This window comes from Alligator mississippiensis, chromosome 4 (assembly GCF_030867095.1).
Source record: "Alligator mississippiensis isolate rAllMis1 chromosome 4, rAllMis1, whole genome shotgun sequence".
NCBI lineage: Eukaryota > Metazoa > Chordata > Crocodylia > Alligatoridae > Alligator > Alligator mississippiensis.
In genome coordinates this window covers 238,539,957-238,555,978 of record NC_081827.1, presented here as the reverse complement: position 1 = coordinate 238,555,978, position 16,022 = coordinate 238,539,957, and the positions used below count along the sequence as shown (strand labels likewise).

General features: G+C 39.1%; 1 protein-coding gene across 1 annotated transcript in view; it reads left to right on the top strand.

The window, feature by feature from the left end:
• Nucleotides 1-16,022, top strand: part of MGAT5 (alpha-1,6-mannosylglycoprotein 6-beta-N-acetylglucosaminyltransferase) — a 215,649-nt gene that overhangs the window by 104,744 nt on the left and 94,883 nt on the right. Inside the window, exons 6-9 of the mRNA XM_006258100.4 lie at nucleotides 7,808-7,879; nucleotides 9,406-9,567; nucleotides 11,075-11,244; nucleotides 12,184-12,318. Of these exons, the coding sequence (XP_006258162.1) occupies nucleotides 7,808-7,879; nucleotides 9,406-9,567; nucleotides 11,075-11,244; nucleotides 12,184-12,318 (539 nt within the window). The remainder of the gene's footprint in view (nucleotides 1-7,807; nucleotides 7,880-9,405; nucleotides 9,568-11,074; nucleotides 11,245-12,183; nucleotides 12,319-16,022) is intronic.

Below are 16,022 nucleotides of genomic sequence, written 5' to 3'. Positions count from 1 at the left end.
GATTTATGAAGTGTGTTGGCTACTAAAGATAACTTAGAAATGGTGTTGCACATAGTAATTTGTCAAAGCGGGCAGTGATGGAGAATTGACTGTTTATAGCGGGTGAAAAGCTGAATGATAAATTTTTCTACAAAAACTGAGTTGTGGGCAAGGAGATGAGTGGTTGGCTTAAAACCATTATTGTGAGGAAATTGTAGGTTTTAAGATTTGCAGTTCCTCTTGGGATTACTATATAGGAATATAGTTGGTTGTGCACGCATACACACACGCGTGCACACAAATATATTTTAAATGAAAAAAGTAAGTCTTCATAATAGAGAGAGTGAGAGAGAAGGGCGTGGGCCTCCCTTATTATACGAACAGTGTGGCATACACCTATTTTATCTTTTAAATCTCACCTCAACATGCATGACTGCCTTTCCTGAAGTACTTCATTAATTAATAAAATACTTTGTGCTTATCTCACACTCTATCTGTAAGTTTCAAAGTTGAGAAAGGAGCCCAAATACCATATCATGTCCTTCATTTCAGAGAGTAAAACAAAGGCACTGAAAAGTCAAGTGACTCACCTGAGGTCACATAGTATTTTAGAGGCAGAGGTACTCAAGTCCCATTCCATGTATCCCCTTGATTTTATGTGCTCTGTTTGCAAAATGGAAAATAACTCAGAGAAAACCCAATCTACCCCAGTCTTTATTCTGTACAGCCAATACAGATTCAAGTATTTATCTGCTCTCTGCCTCCTCTGGCCGGTGCTGGCAGCAGCACCACAGGAAAAGCCTAGGAATTGCTGACAACTAAAACATACTCTCTCCTCTACTCTTTCTTCCATGTGTGTTTGGCTCTGCAGGGAGGTTGCAAGGATATGTGGCTGCTGAGGGGAGGAAACAGAAGGTGAGAGCATCCAAAAAATAAAAGGCTGTTTCCCTTACAGCAATGTGTCTCAACCTTTTCAAGACACCCCTTGGAAAATGGCAGCTCTTAATTTTCAGTTATTTTTGACAAAATAATATATCATTTTTTGTTAGAAAGAACTTGGAAAGATCACAGCAGGTCAGAATGTTTTTAACACTGTGAATCTCTACTTGAAATCTCTGGGGTTATCTTGTGAATTCTGTTTGCCCATCTAACAAAGCTAACATTGTGTAGCTCTCTAGGGATTTCAAGACACTTCAGGGTGCTGCAGTTCCTTGCTTGAGACTCTGCCTTAGAGATTTGCCGAAGTATGGAGTGCATGCGGACCTAGATCTCTTCCTGTCTATGGCAGACAGCAGCCTACTTATGGCCATCTCATAGGACTGTGCTTTTCTTGAATACCACCTCTATCTCTGTCCCTGGACTTTGTGAAGGGCTAGATAATGGAGAAATGACCCATTTGAGCAGACTTAATCAGGATAGCACAAATGCTGCTCTGAATGCAGCCTTCAGGTAGATCAGATCCTATTCCTTCCCACATTGGCCAAACGAAGAAAAGGTTAGAAATAAACTTATTCAGGTTAAATGAACATTGAAAATTAAGATTCTAGGGGACTTAACGTGTCTATTATTTTGCAACAAAAGTTTGCCCTTTTAAAAAAAGACTTGCTGTTAAAATATTATTTTTTCATTGCATGCTTTTGGTGCAACAGCAAATTGCTCAAAACACTGAAACTTCACCATTTAGTGCCACCAATGCAGTCTGTGGTTTGTAGGGATGACTTTGCCTCTGGGAATATTCTGTGTGTAGACATTCATGATTTATTCAGTAGAGAAACTGCACTTTATTTTAAAATGACAGTTTATAGCAGAAAATGGAGGATTTAAAGAACAAAACTAATATTCTGTCTTTTGATTTTTTTTTTTTATTATTATTGCCCAGTGAGATGTTTATCTTCACTCAGCTCCTCCTTTAATTTAATAACTTTTTCTGTGGGCCACTAATTGCTGTGCTGAAGCAGCATGTTTACTGTATTTGCTTGTGGCTGTGAGATAAGAGTGGTATCACAGGTCTTGCCAAGCTCCCTCTTCTAGGCACTGCCCAGACTTTTGTGAGTGGATCGAGAAAGCAAATTTCATGTGTCCTTACCTTGCTGGAGTGGAGTTTAGGCCAACAGAGGTCAAGATCACAAATGAGGTTGCAGCACTTAATAGTGAAGTCATCAGCCATACAGAAATGCGGTTATATTGGGCAGGCTTGCCAAGTGCAAACATGAGGAGCTGCTGGTGTAAACATTGCTCTCTAGGTTCACTCTTCTGGTGCAGACCTCATGGCTGGCAAGTCCACTGGGTTGTAGGGACCTCACCAACATCATAAAACCTAGAATCCCATTGAAGGTATGGGCCTTTTGGTTTACAGTCGGTGATGCGTGATAGATCCTGGGGAAGATGCTCAGATGTTTGGGAAACGTGACTTACGAGGAAAGTCTGAAAGAACTAAAATCATTTCCTCTGGGGAAGACTGAGGGAGGGGAATTGATGCGTCTTCAAACACAGTATATATGAAAGGTGATTATAAAGAAAATGGAGATAGATATTTTTCTGTGGTTGTAGGGAACAGGACTGGGAGCAATGGCCTCAAAGTGCAGCACAAATTTAGTTTGGGGATTAAAGAGGAATTTTCTGGGAAAGCTGGTCAGGCATTGGAACAGGCTCCTTAGAGAGGGGCTGTGCAATCTCCATCCCTGAAAAATGTCAAGAGCAGGTTAGACAGACACTTGGCTGGAATGGTTTGGTTAGGGCTGATCCTGCCTTGAACAGAGTGCTCTACTAGCTGACCTTGTGAGGTCCTTTTCAGCCCTACTTTTCCTATTATCCTTTGATAGGTATAACACAGCACATATACACAGCCAGGTTTGTATGGGATGTGATTGCTCTTTAAGAATACAATTCCTTTTAAGGGAGAAAATATGCAAGAACATAGATCATTGAGAAAGGAGTCCTAAGTGCAGCTCCTTTTCCTTTTGAGCTTCCTTTGCTTAGAAGTTCTCGCATGTGCATTCAACTTAGGCAGGTTCCTCTACCTCGGCAGGCTCCTTGCAGTATGAGCCTTCAGCTTGAGCTGATGAAAGTTGCTGAAGACCCAGCATGGAACAGCTGCTGTCCTAAAACCTTCCAATCTCAAATCAGCCTCACCAGATGATCATCAGACCCTACAAAGGACCTATTTTGTGAAGTGACCTCTTCCCTAATAAACTAATTTCTGCACTACTGCCCAGCCAGTTTTCTTTAGTGGCTTCCATTTCATTTCAGAGTATTTAAGCTACTGACTGTTTCTTGTTACCTCTGAGCTACTAACCCGTGGAATTCTAGTCCGGCATAGAGGCAAGAACACAGATAAAGCCCCATATGCAAAATGGGGGAGGACATTAAGTGCACCTTTGGAACAATGTTTTGCTGCATTGGAAGCCAACTTGTAGTTTTGAGGTGATTTACATATCTTCCTAGATGTAATGCAAGGTCAAAACAACATTAAAGAAAAGTATGATGTTATTCAAAACCAAATGTGAGAAAATAGTTTTCTGGTAGGGGACATTAGGCATGAGCCATAACTTTTCCATGATCCTGTAACATTTTCCTGGTACGTTCCCATGGAAAAATGAACTGATATACAGAGATACCTGATTTAGCTTTGAACTCTGAGCTACTTTAGGTATTGGATATACAGTCACTGCACTAGCAAGGTGCTGCACCTGAACTAATATGCTCAGCTTGCCAGCTTGGAAAACGGCTTGGAGGCCCACATGGTGGGCTGTGGGCCGTATGTTGGACAAGCCTATTTTACCCTGTTTCTTTGAGGGTGAGAGTTTGCTAATTTCCATCATTTTGTGATCATGGGCAGGTAATAGTTGTAGCAGCTGATTAATCCTACTCAGTGGAAGCTCCCTCTCCCTTTTAAACTGATTCAAGGTACACTTGTGCATAACTGAAGACAACCCACAACAGCATAACAATGAAGAGAGGAATCTGGAAATAACAGGACACATAATTTAATACAGCTAGCAATGTGCACAGCCAGATATCTTTTTTTCATCACCAAGGGAAAGTACAGGAAGATCACCTTGTATCACACAGTGGCATGTGATGCTAAATAGATAGGCATTTGCAATCTAGTTCAGTTATTATGCTATAAATTCAGGTTAGTGTCTTCTCTAACTTTTAGACTAACCCACTATAAATCACTACATTCCTTTTAAAAGGTTTTCTAATACTTAACTGTAAAGAAATAGCCAAGGAAATAATCTTCACTTAATATTTTTACACTTGTCATATTACTGGAGTTCTAATAACACTTTTAACAAGAAAAATATTCATTTGACATTGATGTTTCAGCACTCAGCCATCCTTATTACTGCACAAATGTGTTAATGTATTATCGCTTGAGACATCTGTGATAAAAATACATGTTCAACATATTTCCTGTAGGCAGTAAAATTCAACAGCCTGTTAAGACCCATATATAGGAAACATCAGGTCACACATTTTTGTCAATTCTGTGAACTCTTTCCTTTCCATAGTTTAGCAGAAGTTATCTTAACACTTTGCATGTAAACATGGCCTGATTTAATTCCCCTGCCCCCAAAACCCGAGCGCCTGTATCTCTCCCATGGAGCTAGGGATCAGGGTAGTGGAATATGGGGACCTTCTCTAGTGCAGAGGTCAGCAACTTTTTAGGAGCAGTGGGCCGAATTAATGGAGCTCAGGCTAAGGGCGAGCTGCCGCTTTCCCCTGCTGTATTGCTGCCAAATTGCCACCAGTGTCCCCAACCTCCAGATTGCCACCAACACCTTAGCTTCACAAGGCAATTACTTGGCCAGAGCTGGCCCTTGGGGTCTGGGTTGCCAACCCCAGCTTTAGCACATCTTTAGTTGTAGAGTGTAATGTTTTTCTTACTTACCAGGCCTTTTCAGACAATTCTGTGGTAGTTTTTCTTTCTTTACACCGCAGTAGAATACCTAGTATGCTCTCACTTCTGCTTTCCAGCTTGCCTACCCCTGCTTTCCTGTTTATGCTTTCTAAAACCAGTTTTCTGCTGAATGGGTTTTGGTCTTCGGTCAGTTGCAGGATTTATTAGTGTCTTTCTAGAGCAGGGGCAGGCAATGTTTTTTGGCTAGAGTGCCAAAAAACACCACAGTGCCTAACTTGGAAGGTGCCAGAGTGCCAGCATGCCAGAAAAACAAAATGAGGGCAGGGGGTACATGGCAGGATGCCCTTGTGCCCCTTGCCTCCCACCTAAAGCCCCTTCTCCCCAGCCCTGCTGCCCCTTGCCCCCTGCAAGCCCTGCTGAGAGCAGCCCTGTCACTGGCAGCAGCTACACAGAGCAAGGGCTGGCCATGGCGTGCCGAGCAAAACGGCTTTGCATGCCATGCTCAGCACATGTGCTGGGGGTTGCCAACCCCGGTTCTAGAATTTCTTAGCTCCACTGTCATTCTGTCCAGTAACACTTGTGATCTTGTCGCACTCTGTTCTCCCTCACCTTTGCAGGTCCTGGTTGGTACTAAATCCTGCTGATTCTTTAACTGTCCTTTAAAGTTAATTCCTTTTCCTCCGTACCTACTCCTGACACCTTGCCAAGTGTTTTGGTCATTTTTGCTATTACAACGTTCTCCCTCCTGGCCTTGTGCACACTTACAACCTTGTTCCCCGCCAGCCTGCCCAACATGGTATTGATAAAAATAGTTTTCCTTGCTGGCTAGAAGAGTGTAGGCTTGTCAGCCTTCTGTCCCACCCTTCCTTGAATCAGTGCACCTGCACCTCTCTTTCCGGGTCATGGTCACTCTCTTTCTTATTACTCTCAGGCTAGAATGGTCCATGCTTGTCTGTACCCCATTTCTTTAACTTGGTCTTTTGACCCTAAAAAATCAGTTTACCCAGATGAACTCTCTTCCTCCCATAAACTGTTGTGTGTTTCATGCTTTGCACATTCCGCCCACACCAACTGTAAAAATAAATTGGAGGCCTTACTGAAAAAAATGTAGCTTGCTTTAGAATATGATCACATAAATATGAATCTGTGAAGTATCCTGTAATAAACCACAATTCTGAAACTGGACTTAAAAGTCCAGTGATGTCTACCAGGAACTTGTATACAGACAGCAGCTTGGGTCCAGTTCTACAGACTTCACTTTTACAGGTAGTCTTGCAGAAGTAATTCTGAGTACAAGGGAGTTTTTTTAAAGCACTAATAGCTAGGAGCCTAATTCTAACTGGCTTTCATTGTAGATGGGTAAATGTCCTCTCAAAAATCTTCACCTACTAGCTCAGATAAGATCTCTTGTAATGCAATGTAAGTGTATGCATGGGAGGCCAAAAGGCAGCATCATACAGTAGTCCTGAGAATCTCTTGACCTTTATGCAAGTCTGTTCTAGTGACAAAACACCAGTGTGGTCCCAGAGGTCGTCATTTTGCCTGCTTATTTGAACAAAAATAAAAGAGCTCTTTGGCAAAGGCAGGTTGGTTTGCATGTGACTTCGAAAGAATGGAGGGTTTTGCTCTGTTTTTGCTGGTCTTCTCACAGACAGCCTGTGTTGATTAAAATATTAAGAATTATTCTGTTTTGTATCTTGAGCAAGTGAAGAATCAAGCACTTTAAACATGGGATTTACCACATCATCGCTTTCCAGCTCTTTATTAAAAACATGGAATAGAATAGATGGGTGCAGGCATTCATTTGTGTCCTCTGATTATAAATGGTCTGGAGAACCTAACTAGCTGAGGTGTTTCTGTTGTTTAATGAGGTTGGTGTCTGCTCTTTCTTTTTGAGGTGATGGCTTTTTTTTCCTTTGAATATTACTGAGACTGCTCATCACCTACATCTTGGGTTGATTGCTTTCAAAATATGAGTCAGCTAATTATTGCTTTTTGCTATATCTATGAACACAGGGACATGATGGCAGGAATGTTCCCAGACACAGCTCTTAGAAGGATGGTATCCCAGTTTGGCCAGCGTACTCTTGCTCTCTCGCTTTATCTCAAAAATACATGTGCATGTGTTTCTTGAGCCCACTTCGCAGTTCCCTCCCTCTCCAGTGAGTCGGTCCTTTAGAAGCCAGTACTAGAGGGGCAGCATTTATAAATGGAAGAACAAGAAATCACAGGGACATATACATAGTACTGTACTAGTCAACCTTAACAACAGTAGAAATTTAGTGGACATGCACAAAAAAATCATGCTAACAGCTACTGTCCTGTTTTTTCCCAGGGTTATAGTCAATTGTTGTGGTTACCTTTCCTTTTTCTTAACCTATATATTTTGTTCTTTTGGTTTGTGAAGTCTACAATTGCTCATGAATTCTTCCCCCCACCCCACTACTCCCTAACAATCTTCTTAGCTCGCAGCATAATTTTTCTTGGTTGCTTAAAGAAAATCTCAAATCAGCAGAGTGGTTCTGCCATTTTTTAATGAGTCACCCCTTTTATGTGGTTTGGGGGTTTTTTTATTCATATCCTGGGGAATATGTTCCAAACTTTTTACTCATTTTCATCCAAAAAAAAAAAAAGGCCAACGATTGAAACACATTTAAGAATTGTATGTAGAATATAAGTAGAGATTTGAAGACCCAGACTAAACTTTTTCGTAGGATTCATCATCATTGTATCTAAGCATTGATATTGCTTCCATTTGTTATGCTAAATTAGATTTATGCTGCAAAGAATGCTCCTTTTTCCAGTAGGAGTATTGCAATAAGCGTGTTTACCTTCCATTCGTGACATCTCGATCAGTTATGGTCCAATTCAAGGCATAACATGAAGGATATAGGAAAATTTGACGCAGACTCCCTGGTTAAAAGCAGAATGAAAGAACTTATTTTCTGCCTGTTGTTTTTGCAGGTTGAAAACTGGTGTCCTCGTTTACCTTGGAGAGCAAAAAATCCTAATGAAGAAACTGATCAAAATTCAATGGTGAGTGGTGGTGTTGGGCATTCCTTAAAATCTGTTTTAATTAAATTGATGAAGCCAGGCATTCACAATTCACAAAGGGGTGCGGGAATAGGGCAGGATGCCTTTAACGGACCTTAGCTCCAAGTATTGACCACTTCCAATGCAGTGTAGCCTCAGTCACTGCTCCCCACTCACCACCCATAATGCTACCACCACTTCTTGCCAATGGTTGGCCAGAGCCCTTCACCACCACCACGCCATAGAAGCCCCCTGGTTCTGCAAGCTGGAGAAAATGGTTCCACAGGCCATGGCTTCTTTACCCTTGGACCTACTAGCATTGTTGTCCATTTAGAGATCCTAGTTCTACATAAATAGCAACAAGAATATTGACCCTATAGTCCATGCTGATTATGTTTCTCTCTTTTCATAAGCTGTTCATTTTGAAATGGCTATTATTGACAGCAAGACAGTCGTGTAAAAACACCATTTCACCCAGTTGTCCTCCATTATATTGCATTAAGTTACAATCTTGGGCCCCAGATATGTAGATGTATGTACTGAATAGAACTGATAAAAACATTAGGGTGATAGCAGTGCTTAAAGTATAGTACATGCGCTAATATTAGCTGGATGGGAACTTTAATGAGGAAAAAAGTTACAAAAGTATTGATTATTCACTGGTTCCACATAGTCATACAAGATACTGACCATTTTTTTTTCAAGAATTTTATCTGTGCACTATATAAATTTTTAATAATCAGAAGCTCTAGACTCAATCAAAACTAGACTCAACAAATGGTTCATATGCCTGATTACCTGGTATAATTTAGTTTGATGTCAACAATTTTGATCATTTCTAAAATGTTTTTCTTCCTTCATATACCAGAGTTTATAAACATTATAAACTAATTATAATGCACTCAGGTATAAAAGTATTAAAGTAATTGCTGAGCTATATATGAATGCTGCTAACTCAGTTTGCTTATAGACTGCCTCATTCTGTAGAACGAATTGTTCTTAGATTAATCTCATTTTAAGTGATAGACTGTTTCCTTTTAAGCTTAGAATCAATTAAGGCATCTTAAGGTTGTTATGGCAAACTTTCTCACTTTGATTCATGACAACTATACAGTGCCTCTGGGCTACTTCCATTATGTTTATATTACATTCTAGTCATTGCTTATTTGAAGTAGAGACACTACCTCATTTTGCAATCACATAATCAAAAACAAAACTGTTGTGCTGTAGAAATAACAATTCTTTTCTGAGGGCTATGTACATTTATCTCTGGGATTTCAGGGATAAAAGCAACTAATAAAAGTAATTGGCTCCTCTGCGATGATGATAATTTCCAGCCAAAGGTTTTTATGCACATTATAAACATTAATACAGCTTCCACTACCTTGTAAGGCAGGTGATATATTTTTCTCTATTTAATAAATAGAGAGTATTAAGCACAGAGAGTTCAAGTATGAAAGATTTTTGTCACTGCAGAAATTTATGCTGAATTAATTTCTGATTTTATCTTATTTAATATTGAACTGAAGGCTGAAATTCGTACCAATTTTGATCGACTCTACAAAATGATGTCGAGGCATGAAGAATTCCGATGGATGACGCTACGCATCAGACGAATGGCTAATGCTTGGATTGAAGCAATTAAGTCGCTTGCAGAAAAACAAAACCTGGAAAAAAGAAAACGTAAAAAGGTGACATGTTATTAGCTTCTCTTGGCACTAGAAATATTACAGTCTTCTTTTTAAGTGTCCTCTTGTTCTTATATACTCTCTTCCAAAATATCTTTACTTCTTGGAATGATTCTTGCAGGTCTGTTATACTTTCAGAGTCAGACTTAGAACAACTGTTCTCAGGCTTTCTTAGTAACAGAGAAAACATAGAGGTTACCAGAAGTGGAAACCTGGCTTTGAATTGACTGGCAAAAGCCTGGACACTGAGGTGCTTTACCTTAATGGTGGGCGTTTTCACACTTCTTTTGTTTGGTACCAGTGTTTTCCAGAAAGTTTTCCTGTTTTAGCAGGTGTGGAAAACATAAACCTGGGTAAATGTTCTAGTTTTATCTTGTTCTATAGAATCAGGTAGATTCTAGTGCGGCTATCACTTCAATTTTTGCTAGTTTCTGTTTTGGGGTTGTTAATGTTCAGGGTTAGAATGAGATGTTTTAAGCCAAAGAGGAATATAGCCCTTAGTCAAGGATGCAGGACCCCCCCAGGCTCGTAGCTCTTTTCTGCTTGTCACATATTTCAAGTCTGTAGGAGCAGACCCTGCATGCATGCTTGCATGCAACAAAAAAAGCCCCAGAATAGCTGGTTTAGCAGCCTAGTTATATGAGCACTAAGTATTAGTATCCTAATTTTAGTGCCTTTCACCAAAGGAAATATGGATCTAGAAACCTGCAAAGGAAAACTCTGCTCCAGGGGAGGTGGGGAGAAGGCTTCTTGTTACTCCCATACAACCATAAGTGATTGGTCTTTGTAGCTGTTAAGTAGCCCCAGGGAAAACTGCTCTATTATCTTTGGCCAGAGAGTTGAGTTAATGGAAGCTTCCAATGAGAGAGCTTCTTCCCAGAAAAAGAAGAAATACTGTAAATGGCCCTGGTGTTTGTAGCTCTATATATTTTTTGTCTTTTACAGGAATTGATTTTTGCATATCAATATGGTGAAATTGTCAGCTTCACTAAATGTGATGTGAACTGGTAGCCTACATTTTGCATTACCCTCAGCTTCATACAAATTCTTGGGGGCCTCAAACATTAATTGGGCAAAAGCAGGCACTGCATAAGAAGAATCACATTTTTTTTTCTCTGTATAAATGCCCATTTGTCCCCTTCCAAATGCATTCTTTCATTGTGTCATCCTGTTCTTTGGATTGTATTTGAGAATGTAACATTAATTCATCGTGATTGAACAATGAGAACCCTGGCACTATTTAATATGGGATTTTTTTATGAAGAATATCTTGAAATGTTATCCTTCACATTTTCAAAAAGTACTCCGGTGGCAGGCAGTAATAGTTCAAAATAAGACAGTAGCACTACAATATTGTTAAAAATCAAATTAGTTATTAGGGCTCTAGTTAAACTGGCTGAAAAATATCTCTGGGTTAGAATCTAAAGAGAGAAAGAAGGAACCAGCATAAATTATGTTAGATACATGTTGATAATTTTTATTTATGATTCTTTTCTTTTTTTCTTTCCAGATCCTGGTTCATTTAGGACTTCTGACAAAAGAATCTGGATTCAAGATTGCAGAGAATGCATTTAGTGGTGGCCCACTTGGTGAATTAGTCCAGTGGAGTGATTTAATTACATCTCTCTACTTACTGGGCCATGACATTAGGATTTCAGCTTCACTGGCAGAGCTCAAGGAGTAAGGAGATTACTTTCAATTTTGAAACTAGAATACAAAAAAGAAATTGTAAACTCTTGAAGCCTCTATTAGCACAGTGTATAATTTCTCAAAGAGGAAAATAAAAGTGATAACGCACTAAACAGTTGATAAGAAGATTATTTTCATGAGCTAAATATATACGCTGTGAAAAGGATAATGTATTTTCATTGTAGCTTCAGGCTCCTGAGACTTCATAACGGAATGCTGCAAGAATTCAAACTAAGCAGCTTATTTTTTACTAGTACAGGTGCTTTAAACATCTGCAGCAAGATGCATTAACTCTGTGCCCTCTACTCCAATGTATGTTATTCCCTACTCGGCATCCAGCTTTTTACATTCTTTAAATAAATTAATTTTGAGGAAGTTGATGTCTCTGAAAATGCAAATTGCCCAAATATGAATATTTTAGTCTCCTTTGTTTTTAGATTTTACACTACTTCTCTTATGTTCTTTGTAATGCACCTGTTGAAACTTTAACACTTGCAATTTTTTAACCTTTTGTTTTTGTATATACAATAAAATTGTGTTCTACTGAGTTCCTGTAAGTAAAAATGTTGATAACATATTAGAAAGGATAGCCCAAACTGTTTAAAAATATTTTAACGTGCAAATTACTATTCTGTCTATACTGTATCTCCAGTTAGACTAGATAAATTGTTCAGTGAAAAGATTCCAATATAAAGAAGTCTTTGGTTTCCTATAGGTAATCCATTCTGTAGTAAATTTTAGGGTGTCCTACTGGCTTTGAGCACTAAGGCTCAAGATTTCTTATATGCAGTTACCACTTCTTTCAAGTTAGATAAAGCAGTGACCAATATGATTTTTTGAATGAGGATGGATTATCAATACAGATATTATTTCGCATGAATTCAGGAAATTTGATGGAAATATTTTTCCTTCTCTCTTCTTTTTACATAGGATTATGAAGAAGGTTGTAGGCAATAGATCTGGCTGCCCTACTCAGGGAGACAAAGTGGTAGAACTCATTTACATTGATATCGTGGGACTCACTCAATTTAAGAAAACCCTTGGTCCGTCATGGGTACATTACCAGTAAGTATTTATTTTTATCTGACCATTTGCATAAGCACTTTTACTAAATACTTGGGTAGCATTTCCCGGTAGTAGATATAAAAAATGCACACTTGAATGCTTTCTATGCTGAATTGTATTTATCTCAGAACGAAGCTCTTAAAAATAATTTTACATGCTCAGTGGTCTTTCATTGTTGTTAAGAGAGCAACATAATAGAGCCTTCCTTCACTTTCCTCTCTCAAACCATCTCTGTCTCCGTCCCTTAAAAGTTTCCAAGATAGCATATAGAAAATGCACGGCAGCATTTCCAGTGTAATATTTTATACTACTGAAATTGAATATCCCACTTCAGTCCACTGCTGTCACTGTCTCTCTGGCTGTTTCTCTTCCTCCCTCCCTCTCGTTCTGTTTACTTCCATAAGTTATTTGTTGCACACAGGTAAAAATTAGAGTTAGGTTTTCAGCCAAGATGCAGGTCAGCTTTTTTAATGTTAAAAAAATCGTTGAGTCCACCTGAAAAATGTTGGACTGCGCTGGAAATTGAAGACCTCTCTTTAGCCTCATATATAGTATTGCATGAACTGTAAAAATGCTGCCTTTTCCACACTGTGCCACCAGATTATCTCAACCCCAAGCTATAAAGATCCATCTTTTGGAATGAGTGGTGACATCACTTTTTGTGGCCCGTTAAGTCTGATAAGGTTTTCAGTTGTGCTGACTTTTAAAACATTTGTCTCTTAGGAATGGAACTGAGGTCACAAAATAGTGTTTTGCATAACCTTTCTATTGTAGGCATTTTAGAGGCCTGTCCTCTTTCAAGCAACAATTTTAAGCCTACAGGTATATTGCTGTGCGGGCCGGGTCAGGCCCCGGGCCCTTTCCGTCGCTCTGCATGCGGGCTGTGGCCGGCAGGCCGGGTCAGGGAGGGAGGTCGCCGAGCTAGAATTAGGCACAGACACTTAACGGTTGATTTTAAGATTGTTTACTTACACCGAGATGGTCGCGGTGCAGGCTGAGAACTTGCTTGAGTTGCGGTTACAACAGAAGACACGAACACAAGTGGAGTTTGCTAGGCTCCACGCAGACAGAACACGAACAGTCACGTGGAGTTTGCTAGGCTCCACGCAGACAAAACTCCGGATGTCCAGGACAAGCACGCATAAAACTCGTTGATACGTCTTATAGTAGGCTCCGTTCGAAGACAGGAAGAGGTGGGCGGTGGATCAGGCTGCCAAACTCCTCTGACCAACACACAGGGTTTCTATTACCCTGCTGCGTACACCCAAAGTCCCCACGAGATGGATGCAGAGTCCTCTTCGGCTTGGGCGGAAACTGCTTAAGCCTCTTATACGGCTAGCAGGCCAATCGCTAGCCGCCACGTGTGAATAATTTAGCACTAGCCAATTGCGGGGCACAAATTTGCATACGAGGAGCGGGAACTCCTTTGCACCGTGCATTTCTGTGTTGCAAAGGAAATGCACCCTGCAAAGACCGCTGCAAAGTGGCGGGAACTCTCCTTTGCACGCGGGTTCTCTGCGCAGCAGAACTCCTCTGTGCAACGGAGCTGTAAACCCATGGGGATAATTCTTAGTGCCAAAGCACACACAAAAATCAGACCTTTGGGTCATGACAATTGCCATCATTGCAAAATGTTTCTAATATAAAAAGAAATCTAAGCTTTTGATTTGAAGGTGATTTATACTCCTGACTGTTTCTAAAGTACGCCTAATCAAGTTTCAAATGCTCTGTGACCCATATGATCACAGTAAATCCTCTTATAATCATATAATAAGAAAAAGTAAGTTTAGCCCGTGTCCTGTCCTCAGGTTTTCTCTCAGAAGTTCTATCTTTTCCAGCGTAGTTTAAGACTCTCAAGATCAGGCTTTCAGATTAAAGAATTTTCTCCTAGACACCTTAGAGAAAAGGAATATTTTGTTTTTGGCAGCATACTAATACATCTAATCTCCTTCCCACTGAATTTTTTTGGTTGTCTTTCAGCTAGATACACTTCTGTCACTAGGTCCTAATGGCAACATTTGCACAATCTCATGGACAGAAAAACTTCATTATAAAATGAAATTCCCACTGCACCCCCACCTCCCTTTTTTTTTTTTCTTTCAATTTCTTATCTGGCATGCTTTCTAATGCTAAGATGGAAATGTAGCAAGGCACCAGCATTATTTAATTAGTTTTTCCATTTTTCCTGATCATTTCATGAATCATTAAATCTTAAAATGTCAATCTATTTTTCATTTTTTTCCTAATTTCTGGTAATGGCCGATTTTTTTTTCCTAGTTTATAAATTGTAGAATTAAATTTGACTCTAAACAAATTAGCGCAAAGTGCAGTTTTTATGCTTTGCTTTTGAAAAGAAGTTTGGGCTTGCACTGTTGTTTTCCCAGTATATAAACGCAGGGTAACATAAGCAATTTGGCAACTTTTTTCTTAGCAATAGCATTTATTACTTAAAATGAATTATTCCAATATAAAAGCAGTTTCCATGTTTTTGTTAAGTGTATTCCTGGAAAATGAACACTATCATAATTGGAGCTGGTGTTATTGTCATTGTTTCTTTACTAATTGTTTTCTTCACTTAGTAATATTTAGACTCTTCAACATGAGCAGATTTTTTTTGATAGAAAAGTGAAGAAAGCTTCTGAACTTGTATAAAGCAAATGCATGCCAGTTACAGTCTCTAAAATGGTATAAGCTGGCTAATTTAGCCAGTTGATCCCCAGGTTAGTCTGTACAATATTAAATTCAAACTTGGTATTTATTTCAGATTGGAACAGAATGTTGGAATAAAACTGCTTTCAAAACACCTTTTCATTACTAACTGCCATGTCATTTTAGTGAGAGAACAAGAGCTCAAATGAGGTTACTGATAATTACAAATTAAGTGCCTGGAGTTTAAAAAAAAAATCTACTGTTGAATTTTTTTTGGAACAAACTCAATCCTGGTTTGTGTGTTTATGATGACCATAGCACTAGAAACATTGGTAATAAATGCTCTACCTCTGATAGGCCCTTTGGTGTAGATGTGAATGCACCAGAACTGATTTAAAACATGCTGTACTTAAAAATAGAAAAGATGAACTGCTTGGGCTATCAAGTCAGGAGTTTTTATATTTTTATCTATCTATCTATCTATCTATCTATCTATCTATCTATCTATCTATCTATCTCTTTGTGGAAATCTGTAAAAAAAAAAAAAAAAACAAAAAAAACAAAAAAAAACAAAAAACAAAAAAAAACCCCAAGTCATATTGGGGTTTGATAAGACTCTGATAAGATACTTAAAAAATATAGTTTGAATGGGTACAGCTGCTTTGCCTTTATAAAGATGCACTTCTTCCATTCAGTAGGTCAGTATCCAGCACATTTTACCTTTTCCCACATCTCTCCATTGATTCATTCTGTGTCAACCATCCAAGGCAAGATATAAACATGACTGGTATTATGCAAGACTAGTATTGTGCAAACCTAGCAGCCTTCTTCCTTCTGTTATCCTGTATATAAAGAAGCCCTTAAACACCCTTTTAGGATTATGTTTTCTTAGTTATATTTTAACATTAGAAATGCAGGGGATTTATACTAGAATAATCTTTGTTTGCTGACAACAAATATTAGCAAAAGTGCTGATGATGGAAGATGTTGCCAATATAAACACAGTCAGATACTAAGCACTAGCTACTCAAAATGTAACTTCAGGTAGGAGAATT